At 41.9% G+C, this 20,849-nt stretch overlaps 1 protein-coding gene and 1 pseudogene across 1 annotated transcript; one reads left to right on the top strand and one right to left on the bottom strand.

Annotated features, from left to right (window-relative positions):
- Nucleotides 1–1,525: 1,525 nt before the first annotated feature.
- On the bottom strand, nucleotides 1,526–2,349 carry LOC148777155 (large ribosomal subunit protein uL30 pseudogene; annotated as a pseudogene).
- Nucleotides 2,350–17,586: 15,237 nt separating this feature from the next.
- On the top strand, nucleotides 17,587–18,602 carry LOC129559150 (olfactory receptor 7C1-like). Its single transcript, XM_055430664.1, has one exon. It carries the CDS (start codon nucleotides 17,670–17,672, stop codon nucleotides 18,600–18,602), a length of 933 nt encoding a protein of 310 aa, XP_055286639.1. The 5' UTR covers nucleotides 17,587–17,669.
- Nucleotides 18,603–20,849: the final 2,247 nt, after the last annotated feature.

Here is a 20,849-nt window from a genome sequence, read left to right as displayed (position 1 = left end):
GGCCTCCCTGCCCATCACCAACTCCCGGAGTTCATTCAAACTCACCTCCATCGAGTCAGTGATGCCATCCAGCCATCTCATTCTCTGTCATCCCCTTCTCCTCCCGCCCCCAATCCCTCCCAGCATCAGAGTCTTTTCCAGTGAGTCAACTTGTCGCATGAGGTGGCCAAAGTTTTGGAGTTTCAGCTTTAGCATCAGTCCTTCCAATGAACGCCCAGGACTGATCTCCTTTAAAATGGACTTGTTGGATCTCCTTGCAGTCCAAGGGACTCTCAAGAGTCTTCTCCAGCACCACAGTTCAAAAGCATCAATTCTTCGGTGATCAGCTTTCTTCACAGTCCAACTCTCACATCCATACATGACCACAGGAAAAACCATAGCCTTGACTGGATGGACCTTTGTTGGTAAAGTAATGTCTCTGCTTTTTAATATGCTATCTAGGTTGTTCATAACTTTCCTTCCAAGGAGTAAACGTCTTTTAATTTCATGGCTGCAATCAGCATCTGCATTGATTTTGGACCCCCAAAATATAAAGTCTGATGCTGTTTCCACTGTTTCCCCATCTATTTCCCATGAAGTGATGGGACCAGATGCCATGATCTTAGTTTTCTGAATGTTGAGCTTCAAGCCAACTTTTTCACTCTCCTCTTTCACTTTCATCAAGAGGCTCTTTAGTTCCTCTTCGCTTTCTGCCATAAGGGTGGTGTCATCTGCATATCTGAGGTTATTGATATTTCTCCCGGAAATCTTGATTCCAGCTTGTGCTTCTTCCAGCCCAGCATTCCTCATGATGTACTCTGCATAGAAGTAAAATAAGCAGGGTGACAATATACAGCCTTGATGTACTCCTTTTCCAATTTGGAGCCAGTCTGTTGTTCCACGTCCAATTCTAACTGTTGCTTCCTGACCTGCATATATGTTTCTCAAGAGGCAGGTCAGGTGGTCTGGTATGCCCATCTCTTTTAGAATTTTCCACAGTTTATTGTGATCCACACAGTCAAAGGCTTTGGCATAGTCAATGAAGCAGAAATAGATGTTTTTCTGGAACTCTCTTGCCTTCTCCATGATCCAGCGGATGTTGGCAATTTGATCTCTGGTGCCTCTGCCTTTTCTAAAACCTGCTTGAACATCTGGGAGTTCACGGTTTACATACTGCTGAAGCCTGGCTTGGAGAATTTTGAGCATGACTTTACCAGTGTGTGAGAAGAGTGCAATTGTGCAGTAGTTTGAGCATTCTTTGACATTGCTTTTCTTTGGGATTGGAATGAGAACTGACTTTTTCCAGTCCTATATGACTATAGTTAGAGCTCCAGAATTTATTCATCTTCTATCTGGAAGTTTGCATCCTTTGAAGTATCTCCCCATTTCCCCTACCCTTAGTCCCTGGAGAAACTGCTGAAATAAAAAACTGAAATAAAAAATTGTGTATAGTCAACAGAGATAAGGAAAGAGATTTATACCTGTGCCATTGAATGTAGGAGCATGTGAGAATACATAGCTGGGATCTTTGATTCCTTTTTTTTTTTTTACATTTCAATTTGTTGTTTATTCATTGACCAGATTACAAAAATAATCCTGGTAGATACCTTAGTTCATCCTTCTAATAAGCCTGTTGATCTGGTCTTCCCTGTTTCCAGCATCTCCACCTTCTACAAAATGGGTGGTCTTTTTCTTCATTCCACCTCGTGGAGAAGACAATTTAAAGGGCCACAGGAAGTTGTTTGCTTCTTTGAAACGTTTTCCAACGGTATAGATCTCATGAATCAGATCCTTTATGCAGATGATTCCGTATTTCCCAAGAGATCGAGCAATCAATGCGTTGCCTGTCAGGGCAATTTGCTTTTTGTTGATTTTGCCATAACCACGCTTGTAGATCAATTCATTTACAGACTTCAGATTTGGGTACCCCCATGCAATGTATGGCTCCACAATTCTCAGCATGTTAATAGATGTCTTGTTGAGCTTCACAAAGGTGCCACTGAAGATCTGCCGGAGGCGAAGGAGCTGCAGCACCTTTCGAACCTTTGGGCTCACACCGTTGATACCTCTGATCCTGATGACAAATGCCAATTTGGGTTCTGCGGGTACATAGAAGTTGCCGGCTTTTCGTGCCATCCTAGCCATTCGAATTTCAGTTCTGTACATCTGCCTGTATTCCTTGTGGTAATGCTTGGCTTTTTCATAGATAAGCTTCCTCCTTGCCTTTCGAAGCATCTTTTGGGCAAACTTCTTTCTCAGGCGCTTGATCTTAAGCTCTGCGAAATTCTTTCGCTTTTTCTTAAGGGTTTCTGGCACAGCAGGAACCTTCTTTTTCTTCTCTTCTGCACCCTCCATGGTTCCAGCCGGGAAAGAGAGGATGGATCTTTGATTCCTGATTCTAAAAGTATTATGGAAAATTGTAATTCTTACTGGCCCTATTTTAAAACTAAGAAACTGACATTTCAATAGACTGAGAACAGGTACAGCGGCTGCACTTTGCTGGAGTGGCTGTGAAGAGATTTTCCACGACCAAGGTAAGAGAAACCCAAATAAGACGGTAGGTATTGCTAGGGGGCACCAGAGGGCAGACAAACTGAAATCATAATCACAGGAAACTAGCTGATCTGATCACATGGACCACAGCCGAATGTGGTCCCCTGGAGAAGGGAATGGCAAACCACTTCAGTATACTTGCCTTGAGAACCCCATGAACAGTAATAACGGGCAAAATGATAGGATACTGAATGAGGAATTCCCCAGGTCGGTAGGTGCCCAGTATGCTACTGGAGCTCAGTGGAGAAATAACTATAGAAGGAATAAAGGGATGGAGCAAAAGCAAAACCAATACCCAGTTGTGGATGTGACCAATGATAGAAACAAGGTCCGGTGCTGTAAAGAGCAATATTGCATAGGAACCTGGAATGTTAGGTCCACGAGTCAAGGCAAATTGGAAGTGGTCAAACAGGAGATGGCAAGAGTGAACGTCGACATTCTAGGAATCAGTGAATTAAAATGGACTGGAATGGGTGAATTTAACTCGGATGACCATTATATCTACTACTGTGGGCAGGAATCCCTTAGAAGAAATGGAGTAGCCATCATGGTCAACAAAAGAGTCCGAAATGCAGTACTTGGATGCAATCTTAAAAATGACAGGATGATTTCTGTTCGTTTCCAAGGCAAACCATTCAATATTACAGTAATCCAGGCCTATGCCCCAACCAGTAATGCTGAAGAAGCCGAAGTTAATCGGTTCTATGAAGACCTACAAGACCTTTTAGAACTAACACCCAAAAAAGATGTCCTTTTCATCCTAGGGGACTGGAATGCAAAAGTAGGAAGTCAAGAAACACCTGGAGTAACTGGCAAATTTGGCCTTGGAGCACGGAATGAAGCAGAGCAAAGGCTAATAGAGTTTTGTCAAGAGAATGCACTGGTCATAGCAAACACCCTCTTCCAACAACACAAGAGAAGACTCTACACATGGACATCACCAGATGGTCAACACCGAAATCAGATTGATTATATTCTTTGCAACCAAAGATGGAGAAGCTGTATACAGTTAGCGAAAACAAGACCAGGAGCTGACTGTGGCTCAGATCATGAACTCCTTATTGCGAAGTTCAGACTTAAATTGAAGAAAGTAGGGAAAACCACTAGACCATTCAGATATGACCTCAATCAAATCCCTTATGATTATACAGTGGAAGTGAGAAATAGATTTAAGGGACTAGATCTGATTGATAGAGTGCCTGATGAACTCTGGACGGAGGTTCGTGACATTGTACAGGAGACAGGGACCAAGACCATCCCCATGGAAAAGAAATGCAAAAGAGCGAAATGGCTGTCTGAGGAGGCCTTACAAATAGCTGTAAAAAGAAGAGAGGCAAAAAGCAAAGGAGAAAAGGAAAGATATAAGCATCTGAATGCAGAGTTCCAAAGAATAGCAAGGAGAGATAAGAAAGCCTTCCTCAGTGATCAATGCAAAGAAATAGAGGAAAACAACAGAATAGGAAAAACAAGAGACCTCTTCAAGAAAATTAGAGATTCCAAGGGAACATTTCATGCAAAGATGGGCGCGATAAAGGACAGAAATGGTATGGACCTAACAGAAGCAGAAGATATTAAGAAGAGGTGGCAGGAATACACAGAAGAACTGTACAAAAAAGATCTTCACGACCAAGATAGTCACGATAATGTGATCACCGACCTAGAGCCAGACATCTTGGAATGTGAAGTCAAGTGGGCCTTAGAAAGCATCACTACGAACAAAGCTAGTGGAGGTGATGGAATTCCAGTGGAGCTATTTCAAGTCTTGAAAGATGATGCTGTGAAAGTGCTGCACTCAATATGCCAGCAGATTTGGAAAACTCAGCAGTGGCCACAGGACTGGAAGAGGTCAGTCTTCATTCCAATACCAAAGAAAGGCAATGCCAAAGAATGTTCAAACTACCGCACAATTGCACTCATCTCACACACTAGTAAAGTCATGCTCAAAATTCTCCAAGCCAGGCTTCAGCAATATGTAAACCGTGAACTCCCAGATGTTCAAGCAGGTTTTAGAAAAGGCAGAGGCACCAGAGATCAAATTGCCAACATCCGCTGGATCATGGAGAAAGCAAGAGAGTTTCAGAAAAACATCTATTTCTGCTTCATTGACTATGCCAAAGCCTTTGACTGTGTGGATCACAATAAACTGTGGAACATTCTGAAAGAGATGGGAATCCCAGACCACCTGACCTGCCTCTTGAGAAACCTGTATGCAGGTCAAGAAGCAACAGTCAGAACTGGACATGGAACAACCGACTGGTTCCAAATAGGAAAAGGTGTACGTCAAGGTTGTATATTGTCACCTTGCTTATTTAACTTATATGCAGAGTACATCATGAGGAACGCTGGGCTGGAAGAAGCACAAGCTGGAATCAAGATTGCCAGGAGAAATATCAATAACCTCAGATATGCAGATGACACCACCCTTATGGCAGAAAGTGAAGAGGAACTCAAAGCCCTCTTGATGAAAGTGAAAGAGGAGAGTGAAAAGGTTGGCTTGAAGCTCAACATTCAGAAAACAAAGATCATGGCATCTGGTCCCATCACTTCATGGGAAATAGATGGAAAAACAGTGGAAACAGTGTCAGACTTTGTTTTTTTGGGCTCCAAAATCACTGCAGATGCTGATTGCAGCTATGAAATTAAAAGACGCTTGCTCCTTGGAAGGAAAGTTATGACCAACCTTGATAGTATATTAAAAAGCAGAGACATTACTTTGCCAACCAAGGTCCGTCTAGTCAAGGCAATGGTTTTTCCCGTGGTCATGTATGGATGTGAGAGTTGGACTGTGAAGAAAGCTGATCACCGAAGAATCGATGCTTTTGAACTGTGGTGTTGGAGAAGACTCTTGAGAGTCCCTTATACTGCAAGGAGATCCAACCAGTCCATTCTAAAGGAGATCAATCCTGGGTGTTCATTGGAGGGACTGATGCTAAAGCTGAAACTCCAATACTTTGGCCACCTCATGCGACGAGTTGACTCACTGGAAAAGACTCTGATGCTGGGAAAGGTTGGGGGCGGGAGGAGAAGGGGACGACGGAGAATGAGATGGCTGGATGGCATCACCGACTCTGTGGACATGAGTTTGAGTGAACTCCGGGAGTTGGTGATGGACAGGGAGGCCTGGCGTGCTGTGATTCATGGGGTCGCAGAGAGTCGGACACGACTGAGCGACTGAACTGAACTGAACTGAACTGAGAACAGACTTTTTAGGGACAGTAGATATTAATAGTTTCAACCGCAATTCATACTTAGAATTACAAGTTGATTCAAGACAGGGGTTATGGACTTCACTTTAATGTGTGCTCAGTCGCTTTAGCCATGTCCAACTCTTTGCGACACTATGGACTGTAGCCCATCAGACTCCTCTGTCCATGGAATTCCCCAGGCATGAATACTGGAGTGTGTTGCTATTTCCTCCTCCAGGGGATATTTCAGATCCAGGGATTGAAGCGAGATCTATTTCACTGTTGGCAGATTTGTTACTGCTGAGTCACCAAGGAGAGGAATATAAAAGAATTTGCAAGCCATGTCTTAAACTGCCCCAAATTTTGTCAAATATGGGTTTACTGAGGGAGCTACATGGAGAATCACAGAGTTCCTGCAAAGCTCTTAAATCAGTAAGACATGGAAAGAGACAGAGAGAAAGGTGTAAACTGTTCACCTCTTTTGCAAGGCACTCACCCAGTTCCACTCTCCTTATTTTCAATCCATGAAGCAGGTGTTCCATGTTTCTGTGCTTTATGACACTTGTGGCTCCACTGAACATGCATTCCATCCCTTCCAAGTGTGACACAGGGCTTGACTTTATTCCTGTCCCAACTGGCATCAAGTTACTCCAATTGAAAGTCCTGTCATTTTGAGGGCATTGATTTAGAGAAAGATACAATCTCCATGACTCAAGACATTCAGTTCCCTTATGGTTGTCAGGAGGAGGGCATGGCAACCCACTCCAGTATTCTTGCCTGGAGAATCCCATGGACAGAGGAACCTGGTGGACTGCAGTCCATAGAGTGCAAAGAGTCAGACAGAACTGAAACGATATAGCACTGGTTGCCAGAGGGGACGGGAAGGGATACTTAGGGAGTTTGGTATAACCACGTACACACTGCTATATTTAAAATGATTACCAACAAGGACCTACTGTATAGCACATGGAACTCTGCTCAATGTTATGTTCATCCAGATGGGAGGAGAATTTGGGGGGAGAATGAATACAGGTATGTGTATGGCTGAATCCCTTCTCTGTTCATCTTTCAGGATCCCAACATTTGTAATTGGCTATACCCCAGTACTAAATGAAAAATTTTAAAAAAGATATTTAGTTACCCCTTCTCTCTGCCCAGTCCTAAGAGATTAAACTCTTGGGGAGAGATAGGAAACAGATGGCCCATTGGTCTCACACACTGTCCAACTTAGTCCCTGCTTTGGACCAATTTGTACCTTCCAAAGGTTCTGCATGCTGGAGGGAAGGGTGCTCAGGGTTCAGTTCAGTTCAGTCACTCAATCATTCCTGACTCTTTGCAACCCCATGGACTGCAGCACACCAGGCCCCCTTGTCCATCACCAACTCCCGGAGCTTGCTCAAACTCATGTCCATTGAGTCAGTGATGCCATTAAACCATCCTGTCCTCTGTCATCCCCTTCTCCTCCTGTCTTCAGTCTTTCCCAGCATCAGAGTCTTTTCCAATGAGTCAGTTTTTCACATCAGGTGGCCAAAGTACTGGAGCTTCAGCTTCGGCATCAGTTCTTCCAATGAATATTCAGGACAGATTTCCTTTAGGATGGACTGATTTTATCTCCTTGCAGTCCAAGGGACTCTCAAGAGTCTTTTCCAACACCACAGTTCAAAAGCATCAATTCGTCGGCACTTAGTTTTCTTTGTAGTTCAACTCTCACATCCATACATGACTACTGGAAAAATCAGCTTTGACTAGACAGTCGACAACGTAACGTCTCTGGTTCTTAATATGCTGTTTAGGTTGGTCATAGCTTTTATTCAAAGGCGCAAGTGTCTTAATTTCATGGCTGCAGTCACCATCTGCAGTGATTTTGGAGCCCCCCAAAATAAAGCCTGTCACTGTTTCCATTGTTTTCCCATCTACTTGCCATGAAGTGATGGGACTGGATGCCATGATCTTTGTTTTTTGAATGTTGAGTTTTAAGCCAATTTTTCACTCTCCTCTTTCACTTTCATCAAGCAGCTCTTCAGTTCCTCTTCACTTTCTGCCATAAGGGTGGTGTCATCTGCATATCTGAGATTATTGATATTTCTCCCAGAAATCTTGATTCCAGCTTGTGCTTCATCCAGTCTGGCGTTTTGCATGATGTACTCTGCATATAAGTTAAATAAGCAGGGTGACAATATAAAGCCTTGATGTACTCCTTTCCCTATTTGGAACCAGTCTGTTGTTCCATGTCCAGTTCTAGCTGTTATTCTTAACTTACATACAGATCTCTCAGGAGTAGATATGATGTTGTTCAGTGTAGCCATCCTGTTACTGAACCAAACCTAGGTTCTCTTGCTTGCATCCAGAAAAGCCAATCTACTAACTTCAGGTTCAGGTAAAGGAAAATGCAGACTTTATTTGCAAGGCCAAGCAAGGAGTATAGGCAGCTAATGTTCAAATGGCTCAGACCTCCCTGATGGCCTTCCAGGAAATGTTTCTAAAGACAGGGTGAGGAAAAGGATTGTGGAGTGCATGATCAACTGGTGCACAATTCTCTGATTGGTTAGTGGTGAAGTAATCTAAGGTCAGCATCATCAACCTTCTGGTTCCAACCAGTCTTCTGGGCTCTTTGTGCTTATAGTCAGCATGCAGGTAAATTCTACCATCTGGTGGGGGTTCAAATATTTTCAAAACAACTCAAGCATATGGCTCAGGTTATAGCCAGCATTGGCTTGCCCAGGTGGCTCAGTGGTAAAGAATCTGCCTGCCAATGCAGGAGACTCAGGTTCAATCCCTGGGTCAGGAAGATCCCTGGAGAAGGAAATGGCAACCTACTCCAGTATTATTGCCTGGGAAATCCCATGGGCAGAGGAGCCTGATGGGCTACAGTCCATAGAGTTGCAAAAGATTCAGACATGACTTAGTAACTAAACAACAACAATCAGCCACTATATTACTCTTTGTTCCAGGTTCTTTCTTTGCCAGTTTTTTTTTTTTTCTTGGTTTAGGTTCAGGTTTTGGAGAAGCAGGTTTCGCTGAGAACCTGGCAAACTGGTGGGCCCCTGTTCAGTTACTTTGAATCCATCCTTGCCCTTTGTATTCTCTGGGATTTTTCTCTTTGGCATAATGACTATGTTCCTATGCTCATGCCGCTAAAAAGTAAAGCAGTGGGCTGGAACTGCTGACACTGCTGCTAAATATTGCCCCCACAGCTGCTCAGGCCTCTTGAAATCCTTTTAAAGGTATATTTTCAGGATTCATCAATTCTGTGTAGGTATATGCCCCAAAGAATAGAAGGCAGGAATTCAAACAGATTCTTGCACACCAATATTCAGAGCAGCATTAATCACAAGAGCCAAAAGATAAAAACAACCCATGTGTCCATCAATAATGTAAGAATAAACAAAATGGGATATACACACACAATGGAATATTATTCAATCTTAAAACAGAATGAAACTTTGATAGGTGTTGCAGCATGGTTGAATTTTGAAAACATTATACTAACTGAAATGTTTACCATTAAATATTTTAATGTCAGACATAAAAGGATAAATGTTATATGATTTAATTTACATGATATATCTAGAATAGGCAAATTCATAGAGACAAAAGGTAGAAAGGAGGTTTTCAGGGCCTGATCAGAGAGAAGAATGTGGAGTTGCTGTTTAATGGATTTACAGCTTCTGTTTGGATGATGAAGATGTTCTGGAAATAGATGGAGGTAATGGTTGCACAACATTGTGAATGTACTCAAATGGTTAAAATGATGAATTTCATTATATATACACATATACAATACAAAATGTATAACATGAATATCATATATATTGTATATTGTTGTTGTTCAGTCGCTAAGTGGTATCTGACCGCTTGCAACCCCATGAACTGCAGCATTCCAGGCTTCCCTGTCCTTCACTGTTTCTTGGGGTTTGTTCAAACTCATATCCATTAAATTTGTGATGCCGTCCAACCATCTCATCCTCTGTTGGCCTCTTCTCCTCCTGCCCTCACTCTTTCCCAGCATCAGGGTCTTTTCCAATGAGTTGGCTGTTCCCATAAGGTGGCCAAAGTATTGGAGCTTCAACATCAGTCCTTCCAGTGAATATTCAGGATTGATTTCCTTTAGGATGGACTGGTTTGATCTCCTTGTTGTCCAAGGGACTCTCAAGAGTCTTCTCCAGAACCATAGTTCAAAAGCATCAATTTTTCAGCCCTCAGTCTTCTTTATGGTCCAAATCTCACATCTGTACATGACTACTGGAAAAACCATAGCTTTGACTATATGGACATTTGTTGGCAAAGTGATGTCTCCTCTTTTTAATATGCTGTCTAGGTTGGTCATAACTTTCCTTCCAAGAAGCAAGTGTCTTTTAATTTCATGTCTGCAGTCACTATCCACAGTGATTTTGGAGCCCAAGAAAATAAAATTTGCAACTGTTTCCACTTTCCCATCTATTTGCTATAAAGTGATGGGACTGGATGCCATGATCCCAGTTTTTTGAATATTGAGTTTTGAGCCAGTTTTTTTACTCTCCTCTTTCACCGTCATCAAGAGGCTCTTTAGTTCTTCTTCGTTTTCTGCCATGAAAGTGGTATCATCTGCATATCTGAGGTTGCTGATATTTCTCCTGGCAATCTTGATTCAGCTTGTCAGTCTATATGCAATAAACATAAAATAAAGAAAAACTATTGTTGTTCAGACACTAAATAGTGTTCGACTCTTTGCAACACCATGGACTGCAGCATGCCAGGCTTCCCTTTCCGTGTTCACTATCTCTTGGAGTTTACTTAAACTTATGTCCATTGATTCAGTGATGCCATCCAACAATCTTATCCTCTGTTGTCCCTATCTCCCCCTGCCCTCAATCTTTCCCACCATCAGGATCTTTTCCAGTGAGTCAGTTCTTCCCATCAGGTGGCCAAATTATTGGAGCGCCAGCTTCAGCATCAGTCCTTCCAGTGAATATTCAGGGTTAATTTCCTTTAGGATTGACTGGTTTGATATCCTCGCAGTCCAAGGGACTCTCAAGAGTCTTATCCAGCACCACAGTTCAAAACCATCAATTCTTTGGCACTCAGCCTTCTTTGCCATTCAACTCTCACATTCATTGTAATTTTCTTTCAAAAGTAACCCCTCAGTTAGGACTTCTCTGGTGATTCAGTGGTTAAGAATCCACTTTGCATTTCAGGGAATACAGGATAGATCCCTGGAAGGGGAACTAGGATGCATGTGTTATGTGGGTGCAGCTAAGCCCCCGTGCCACAACTACTGTGCTCTTGAGGTCAGGAGCCCTTGCACTACAGCTAAAACATCTGTGGGCTGCAACGAAGATCTCGTGTGCTGCAGCTAAGACTTGGTGCAAGCAAATAAATAAATATTTTAAAAAAGTAAATCCTCAAGCTGCTCTCCTGGAGATGTTGAGTAGGTAAGTCTGGGATGAGATGGGAAGCTATATATTAACAGAAACCTCAGTCGGATTTTTTTTTCACTGTGGACCCTTCATTTCATTTCCTACCAGTCTCTTCTCTATACATACACATTTTTACATAAACACACACATATACCCACAGCTAGTATAATTTTGTGCCTATGTTTGTATAAGTTTTCTTCCTTTCCATTAGTTTTATGGTAGTTTGGATAATACTTAAATTATGAAACATTACCCCAGGACAATGGTTCTCAAAAGACTGTCATGGGGACTGGCAAAATTTGGAAACTTTAAAAAATCCAAACTGTTACAGCCAAGCCCCAAACTTGTTGTTGTTGTTTAGTCACTAAGTTGTGTCCAACTCTCATGTAACTCCACGGACTTTAGCCCACCAGGCTTCTCTGTCCATGGGATTTCCCAGCAAACAGTACTGGATTAGATTGGCATTTTCTTCTCCAGTGGATCTTCCTGACCCAGGGACTGGATTTGAGTTTCCTGCATTGGCAGGTGGATACTTTACCACTGAGCCACCTGAAAAACTCAAGCACAAATCTACTGAAGCAGAAATTTGGGGTAGGACTCAGCAGTGTGTGATGTAACACATTCTCAAGATAATTTTGGTGCAGGCTTAAGTTTGAGAATTACCCTAGTGAATCCTGGGGCCCTTTGGTAGTCTGAAATCTATCTAATGTGGAAACTACAAATCCAAAATGCTGACACTTGTCTCAAAGAGGAGATTGAAGGGAGACCAGGGTGATTCTTCCCAGAGTAAACAGACCCAAAATATAGGAAGCATAGGTAGACCCTCTGTAAGTCTCACAGGGACAAGGAATTGGGCAGGTCAGAGATCCTTTCCTGTATGTTCTTTGCTCTTGAGGAGTCAAACTGATCAGGGAATGGAAGATCCATTGATCAATTTGTCTAACAAGCTTCAGAGGGTATTCAGTCTCTAGGGCCACAAAAGCTGTAACACATCAATTTATAGTCACCAAGGCCTCCTTGTGCCAGACCCAAGACACTCAATGCCTTCTCCAGGAGAAATCAACCAGACCCCAAACCATGTGCCTGGCCCTATATCCTCGAGTTTTGGTGGGACAGACCTTCTTCCTTCATCATCCACACTCCGCGAGAGAACAGGATTCAGGGAAGTTGCCCCTGTGGTGGTCCCATATTGGCAAGCCTGCATATCCCAGTAAGTGTTGTGGGAAGTAGAAAAAACAGGTGATTGAATGGAAAGGGTATTGACTTATTAAGCACAAGGCAAAGAAAACCGTATGATGTCTATGGAGAAATAGGTCCAAAGGGTAATTGCTTGGGAAGGTGAATGGCTACACTACTTGTGTGAAGTTGCCACAACAGAGTGAGATTTCACCTCAGTTATATATATGGAGCTTATATATACAGTTTATATATACTTATATACAGTTTATATATATTTATATACAGTTTATATGTATTTATATACAGTTATATATACAGCCTGCCAGGCTCCTCTGTCCATGGGATTCTTTAGGCAAGAATACTAGAGTGAATTCCATGCTCTCCTCCAGGGGATCTTCCCAACCCGGAGATTGAACCCACGTCTCTTACATCTCATTGGCAGGCAGGTTGTTTAGCACTAGCATTACCTGGGAAAGTACTATCCTCTATGGTGTTCATAAGTACTTATAAGAAGAGAAAAAATGCACCGGGATATTTGTGTATGATCCTGAAAGGATGAGGGTCACCCATGAGGTGATGCTGAGAAGATGGAGAGGGGGGCATTTGTCCAGTGTCTGCCTGTCCCCTGGCTCTCTTGTTTCCAGGTCCTGAGGCCCTGTAACCAGAGGTAAAGGGATCAGTGTCTTTATCCTCTTACCTGCCGTTGCTCAGATGGCTCAGTGGTCAAGAATCCACCTGTAATGCAGGAAACACAGGAGATGAGGGATCGATCCCTGAGTTGGCAAGATCCCCTGGAGGAGGAAATGGCAAGCCACTTCAATATTCTTGCTGGGAAAACATCCCATTTGCAGAGAAGCCTGGAAGGCTACAGTCCATGGGTTCACAAATAGTCGAAAGACTAAGCTCGCACACACACACACCATTCTTCTGTCCTGGAAAGAGGTCTTCAGGTGTTTGAGGGGAGAGCACAGAAAAGGAAGGATCTCCTCATTCAGAGATTAAGGGTATTTGGCAAAAGTGAAAGGACTCATAATATAAATGTTGAAGAAATTACAGAAAAGGAAATCAGAAGATGATGAGTATCCTTACTTATCATCACAGAAAAATTGCTGTGTGATAATTCATCCTTTGTGAAATCTCTTGCAAATGTGTAATTTCCCTATTTAGTCTCTCAGTTAACTTCTGTTTGTGCCTTTAGATAATTAGGACAGGAAGTCAGAGACACGTATGTTGGTATTTCAGATAAGGACTTTAGAAAAACAGTTGCTGATACTTTCCTGGGTAAAGACCCTGGGCGATAGAGTGGACAAACAACAGGTTCCTACTGTGTAGCACAGAGAGCTATATTCAACATCCTGTGATAAACCATAATGGAAAAGGATATAGAATAGAATCTATATGTATAAATGAATCATTTCACTCTTCAGCAGAAATTACACAACATTTTAAATAAACTCTACTTAAATAAAAAATTGAAGCTGAAAAGAAGAAAGATCCCAAGTGAAAGAATAAGTAAATATCATGGCCAGATCAAATAGGCTAAATTGTTGGGACTAGGGATGGTTCAACATTGGGAATGAGCATGTTGCCATTTTAATTTAATTTATTTTTGTCTATGCTGGGTCTTTGTTGCTGTGCGGGCTTTTTTATCTGATTGCAATGAGCAGGGGGTATTCTCTAGTTGTGGTGCAGGGGTTTCTCAATGTGGTGGCTTCTTCTGTGGCAGAACACGAGCTCTAGGTGCTCAGTAGTTGCTATTTCCAGATTCTACAGTATGGGCTCTGTAGTTGTGGTTCATGGGCTTAGTTGCTCCACTGCATGTGGAATCTTCCCAGACCAGGGATAGAACTCTTGTCTCCTGCACTGGCAGGAAGATTGATTACAACTGAGCTGGCAGGGAAGTCTGGACTTGGTTATTTAATGTGCAGAAAGTTTATATTCCTTTTCTGTCTCTCTATCTCTCTTCTATTAATATTAATATCTTATTTCTTTTATCTTCTTTCCAAATAGTAACTTCCTTGAGGGCAAGAGTTGCTGAAGGTTTGGGGATCATAGACACCCAGAGACTTTGATGAGCAACAATGGAGAAATACTGGTTTGTACATTCATCTACTTATTAATTCACTTGCTGTAGTCATTTGGAGGGTCCCTGTGTGCTAAGAACTCTGTGATAGATTTGCGATCCCGACCCAGTGATTGAACCCTTGTCTTTTACATATACTGCATTGGCAGGCAAGTTCTTCATCACAAGTGCCATCTGGGAAGCCCACAATAGATCAGTAGGAGACAAAATTACTTTCCTCACTTTCAAGGCAGTTGATCCATTAACTTGCACAGCACACTCCAGGGAATACCTAGAATCTCAGGCATTCTCATATATTCTCTACTACTCTGCTGAATAAAGCAAGTTGGAATGCAAGCGAACAATCCACATTTACTAAAAGTCAAAGGAATATTTTTACAAACTATCATACTTCAGCTATGAGTCATGGAAATTGGACTGCCTTTCAGTTGATCAGAAGCCACTACAGACAAATACAAACTACCCACCTCCCGCAAAGAGTCAGATTGAATGAAGATACTCATGTATAGTTAAACAATTTGCACATGATACAGTCATTTTTATCTTTCCAAAGACACTATCTGCTTTGAGTTATTTTTAATTATTGACTGACAATGGACATATAACACTATATTATTTTCAGATGTACACCATAATGATTCAGTATTTGAAGACATTCAGTACTCAATATTTCAAAATGATTGCAACAAGCCAGTTAAGACCAAGTCACAAGATCACAAACTCAAGAAAAAGATTACAAAGTTTTTTCATGTGATGAGAACTTTTAAGTTCTACTCTCTCCAGTTCAATTCAGTTCAGTTGCTCAGTCGTGTCTGACTCTTTGCGACCCCATGAATCACAGCACACCAGGCCTCCCTGTCCATCACTAACCCCCGGAGTTCACTCAAACTCATGTCCATCGAGTCGGTGATGCCATCCAGCCATCTCATTCTCTGTCGTCCCCTTCTCCTCCTGCCCCCAATCCCTCCCAGCATCAGAGTCTTTTCCAGTGAGTCAACTCGTCACATGAGGTGGCCAAAGTATTGGAGTTTCAGCTTTAGCATCAGTCCTTCCAGTGAACACCCAGGATTGATCTCCTTTAGGATGGACTGGTTGGATCTCCTTGCAGTCCAAGGGACTCTCAAGAGTCTTCTCCAGTACCACAGTTCAAAAGCATCAATTCTTTGGTGATCAGCTTTCTTCACAGTCCAAATCTCACATCCATACATGACCACTGGAAAAACCATAGCCTTGACTAGATGGACCTTTTGGCAAAGTAATAGCAGCTTTCAAATGCAAATAGTTCCCATGTTATACAGTCAAAGATTATTTATTTCATAACTGGAAGTTTACACATTTGGACCCCCTTCAACCATTTGACCCATCATTCATCCTCCTAAGGAAACTTAGGGGACTTGGATTTTAATACTTAAGGAGACTGACAGAGATGACAGCCAACAGTGGTCTTCCTCTTTTGTAATTAGGGGTATTACACTATAGCAAGTGTGCAGAAAGACTTGTAAAAGTAAAACGGAACACTGACAGTCGTTGTATTGTTCAGTTGATAAGTTGTGTCCGACTCCTTGTGACCCCATGGACTGCAGCATGCCAGGCTTCCTTGTCCTTCACCATCTCCTGGAATTTTCTCAAACTCATGTCCATTGATTCAATAATGTTATCTAACCATCTCATCCTCTACCACTCCTTTCTCCTCCTGCCCTCAATATCCTTGTCATACCAGGCATTAAACATTTGTAGGTGAAACTTGCTCAGTCATGTCTGGCTCTGCAACACCATGCAATTCTCCAGGCCAGAAAACTGGAGTGGTAGGTTTCCCTTCTCCAGGATTTCCTCCTGACCCCAGGATCGAACGCAGGTCTCCCGCATTGCAAACGGATACTTTACCAGCTGAGCCACAAGGGAAGCCCAAGAATACTGGAGTGGGTAGCCTATCCCTTCTCCAGTGGATCTTTCTGACCCAGAAATCGAACAAGGGTCTCCTGCATTGCAGGCAGATTCTTTACCAACTGAACTATCAGGGAGGCCCCTAAATATTTGTAAATGTGTTTTATTATTTAGTGAAAATATTTTCTTCATTTTTCCATAAGAAATAAGCATTAATTCTACTTATCCCACAATACTCTGTCCAGATAGTTGAGATATTCTCTCAAATTTTCTCACCTCTGAGGCATGGTTAACTGACTCCTTTCTGGGTCCCAGACAAGGCAAATAACCTAGAACAAGTTACTGTATTTCACTGGGCCTCATGTTCCACTTTTGCTTTAGAGCAAGAAAGAACTATTTATCTCTAAGTTTCAAAGTTGCTCTTAACTTTTAATTATTATTATTTTAGAAAATGTACTTATTTATTTTTCTCTACACTAGGTATTTGGTGCTGCATGGGGCTTTCTCTAGTTGCAGTGAGTGGGCTTCTCATTGTGGTGGCTTCTCTTGTGGAGCATGAGCTCTAGGGCATGAGGGCTTCAGCAGTTGTGGCACATGGGCTTTGTTTTGCCCCAGCATGTGGGATCTTCTTGAACCAGAGATCAAACCCATGTTCCCTGCATTGGCAGGTGAATTTTTATCCACTGGACCACCAGGGAAGTCCTGCACTAACTTTTTAGATTTGATGATCCTAAGCCAGAGATAGAGGCTTCCCTGGTGACTCAGTGGTAAAGAATCTGCCTGCAATGCAGCAGACGTGATTTTGATCCCTGCATCAGGAAGAGACTCTGGAGAAGGAAATGGCCACCCATTCCAGTATTCTTGCATGGAAAATCCCATGGACAGAGGAGCCTGGTGGGCTGCAGTCCATGCAGTTGCAAAGAATCAGATATGCCTTAGTGACTGACCAAAAACAACAAGCCAGAGTCAAGAGGATGGATGTGTATCCCAAAGGTCAATGGACAGTGGTTGAAATGCTGTATAGACAAATAACAATATAGGATTCTGAAGATTTGTCATGTTAATGTTTTTATACCCAATCCTTCACTGTAAGAAATTAAAGAAGTAGAGAGACTCTATGGGTTTCCCTGGTGGCTCAGACAGTAAAGAATTTGCTTACAATGCAGAAAACCTGGGTTCAATCCCTGGGTTAGGAAGATCCCCTGGGGAAGGGATAGGCTACCCACTCCAGTATTCTTGCCTGGAGAATTCCATGGACAGAGGAGCCCTGCAGGCCATAGTCCACAGGATCAGAAAGAGTTGGACATGACTGAGCAAATAACACAGAGAGAGAGACTCTAGAGTTGGTCCAGTGGTTATTTCATGTTTTTTTTCCCCCTTCTTTAATCATCTAGTGGATGCATCAGCAACATGAAACCAGGAAATCAAACACGTGTTTTAGAATTTTTACTTCTGGGATTTTCCCAAGACTCAGAAGACCAGCACATCTTATTTGAGCTATTTCTATCTGTGTTTGTGGTCACTGTCTTTGGGAACCTGATCATCATCCTGGCCATCAGCTCAGACCTCCACCTCCACACCCCCATGTACTTCTTCCTCTGCAACCTGTCCTTTGCCGATGTCTGTTTCACTTCCACCACAGTTCCAAAGATGCTGGTGAACATCCAGACACAGAGCAAATCCATCAGCTATACAGGCTGCATCACCCAGATGTATTTTTTCATGGTTTTTGGAGTTATGGACACTTTTCTCCTGACTGTGATGGCCTATGACCGCTTTGTGGCCATCTGTCACCCTCTGCACTACACAATCATCATGAACCCTCGCCTCTGTTGTCTGCTGGTTCTTATGTCTTGGTTCACCAGCTTGTCATACTCCCTGATCCAGAGTCTGTTGATGTTACGGCTGTCCTTCTGTACCAACTGGGTCATTCCACACTTTTATTGTGAACTTGCTCAGGTCCTCACACTTGCTTGCTCAGACACACTCATCAATTACATCCTGCTGTATATGGTGATTGGCTTTCTTGGCATTGTTCCCTTCTCAGGGATCCTTTTCTCCTACACCCGCATTGTCTCCTCCATTCTAAGAATCCCATCAGCTCATGGGAAATATAAGGCATTTTCTACCTGTGCATCTCACTTGTCCGTGGTTTCTTTGTTCTATGGGACAGGCCTTGGTGTGTATCTCAGTTCTGATTCATCTTCCTGGAGAGGCATGATTGCCTCGGTGATGTACACTGTGGTCACCCCCATGCTGAACCCCTTCATCTACAGCCTGAGGAACAGGGACATCAAGAGGGCTCTACGAAAAGTCCTTGGAAGAACACTCTGTGTTCAGTGATGTGAACACTGATCCAAGGGTTTTGAGCTGACAGTGATAGCAGTAGTTGGCTAAAGAAATCCTGCTTCTTTCTTGTGTGTGATTTGAATAAATATGCATTTTATTTAAGCAGAGCATAAACATTTTAATGCAAATATCTTGCATTCAACTCATTAAACAATTTCACAATTGTCTTAGAAACACATTTCATGAACTTAAAATATCAACTATTATTTAATAATTTTACATATGTAGAGAAAGTGCTTTTTAATGACCATTGATTGAATTTTACAATGCTTAATTACTCAACAGCTTGCGTTTACTCAGTATATTATATTGTCATTCAAGTGTTTGAAATCCTGCCTCTTTTAAACATTTTTATTGAAGTGGAGAAGACTCTTGAGAGTCCCTTGGACAGCAAGGATATCCAACCAGTCCATCCTAAAGGAGATCAGTCCTGGGTATTCATTGGAAGGACTGATGCTGAGGCTGAAACTCTAATGCTTTGGCCACCTCATGAGAAGAGTTGATTCATTGGAAAAGACCCTGATGCTGGGAGAGATTGGGGGCAGGAGGAGAAGGGGATGACAGAAGATGAGATAGCTGAATGGCATCACCGACTTGATGCACATGAGTTTGGGTGAACTCCGGGAGTTGGTGGTTGATAGGGAGGCCTGGCATGCTGCAATTCATGGGGTCTCAAAGAGTTGGACACAACTGAGCGACTGAATTGAACTGAACTGATAGTTGATTTAAAATGTTGTGTTAATTTCAGGTGCACAACAAAGTGAATCAGTTATACAAATACCCATATCTGTTCTTTTTCAGATTCTTTTCCTATATAGGTTACCACAGAATATTTTTTTTTTTACTGGAATATAGTTGATTCACAATGTTGTGTTAGTTTCTGCTATACAGTAAAGTTAATCAGTTATATATATATCCATACTTTCTCAGATTCTTTTCTCACATAGGTGATTACAGGATATTGAGTAGGGTTCCTCGTGCTATTAAGTACGTCCTTATTAGTTATCTATTTTATACATAGTAGTGTATATATGTTAATTCCAATCTCCCAATTTATCACTACCCCCACCCCCCACATTTCCCTTTGGTAACCATGAAGCTGATTTTGAGATCTGTGAGTCTTTCTGTTTTATGAGTTTGTATCATTTTTATTGGATTCCACATGTCAGTGATACTATTTGTCTGACTTACTTCCCTTAGTTTGATAATCTCTAGGTCCATCCATGTTGCTGCAAATGGCATTATTTTATTCTTTTTTTCATAGCTGAGTAATATTACATTGTATGTATGTACACATCTAAATTCATTCCTCTGTTGAGGGACATTTAGGTTGCTTCCATGTCTTGGCTTTTGTGAACAGTGTTACAATAAACATTGAAGAGCATGTATCTTTTTGAATTATGATTTTCAGTGGTCATATGCCAAAGAGTGGGATTGTAGGATCATATATTCTACATGAACTTCTATATTTAGTTTTTTAAGGAATCTTCAAAGTGGCTGTACCAATTTACATTCCCACCAACAGTATAGGAGAGTACCCTTTTCTCCACATTCTCTTCAATAAGAAATCTTGCCGTTTAGTCTCATCGAGTTTTGTTTCTCATCTGTCCTCTGCAAGTGACTTGCCTAGTGAGCACTTTGTCTTCACCTCCTACAGTGATGACTATTAACCTTAATCCTATACTCTGCATCCCTCCTTTTACTTATCCATCACTGTTAATTGGATTGGATTACCAGTCCTGTGGGTTGATATCAGCCATTTCAAGTACAGACTCAGAATAGTTTAATAAGAATTATAAAACAGTGCTTATCAATGCCATTGCTAGTTCTTACCAAATTCATTTATTCAACAGTACTTACTGAGTGGTGTTCAGTGTGCCAGGCTGATGCAAATATCTGGAACACAGAATTGAAAGGAGGGGAAAAAAGATAAAAATCTTTGCCCTCATGGAGGTTAAATCCTGGATTTCAGCATTTATCAGATCATGCTCTATATCAAACAGAAAATACACTGACAAATAGATTATTTATTTGATTTTCAGCATGGTTGACCTTTTCTACGTATATTTAGTATGTTTCCAAAATAAGGTTTGAACATGTATCACTAGAGACAAAAAAACTGCAAGGCCAAGAATATTAGAACAGGTAATGGTTGGATATAGCTGCCTCATTCTACAGGTGAATTTACTGAGGTTGAAACTTAAGATCCAGATGCTGACAAAATCTGGCTGAAAAGGGACA

The sequence above is a fragment of the Moschus berezovskii genome, chromosome 8 (genome assembly GCF_049115385.1).
Source record: "Moschus berezovskii isolate FMDL1 chromosome 8, NW_MosBer_1.0, whole genome shotgun sequence".
Classification (NCBI taxonomy): domain Eukaryota; kingdom Metazoa; phylum Chordata; class Mammalia; order Artiodactyla; family Moschidae; genus Moschus; species Moschus berezovskii.
Note: the sequence above shows the minus strand (reverse complement) of the source record. Positions and strands in the feature narration are given on the sequence as shown.

Coding starts and splice junctions, on each gene's coding strand:
- LOC129559150 (XM_055430664.1), top strand. CDS start 17,670: ATGAAACCAGGAAATCAAACACGTGTTTTAGAATTTTTACTTCTGGGA.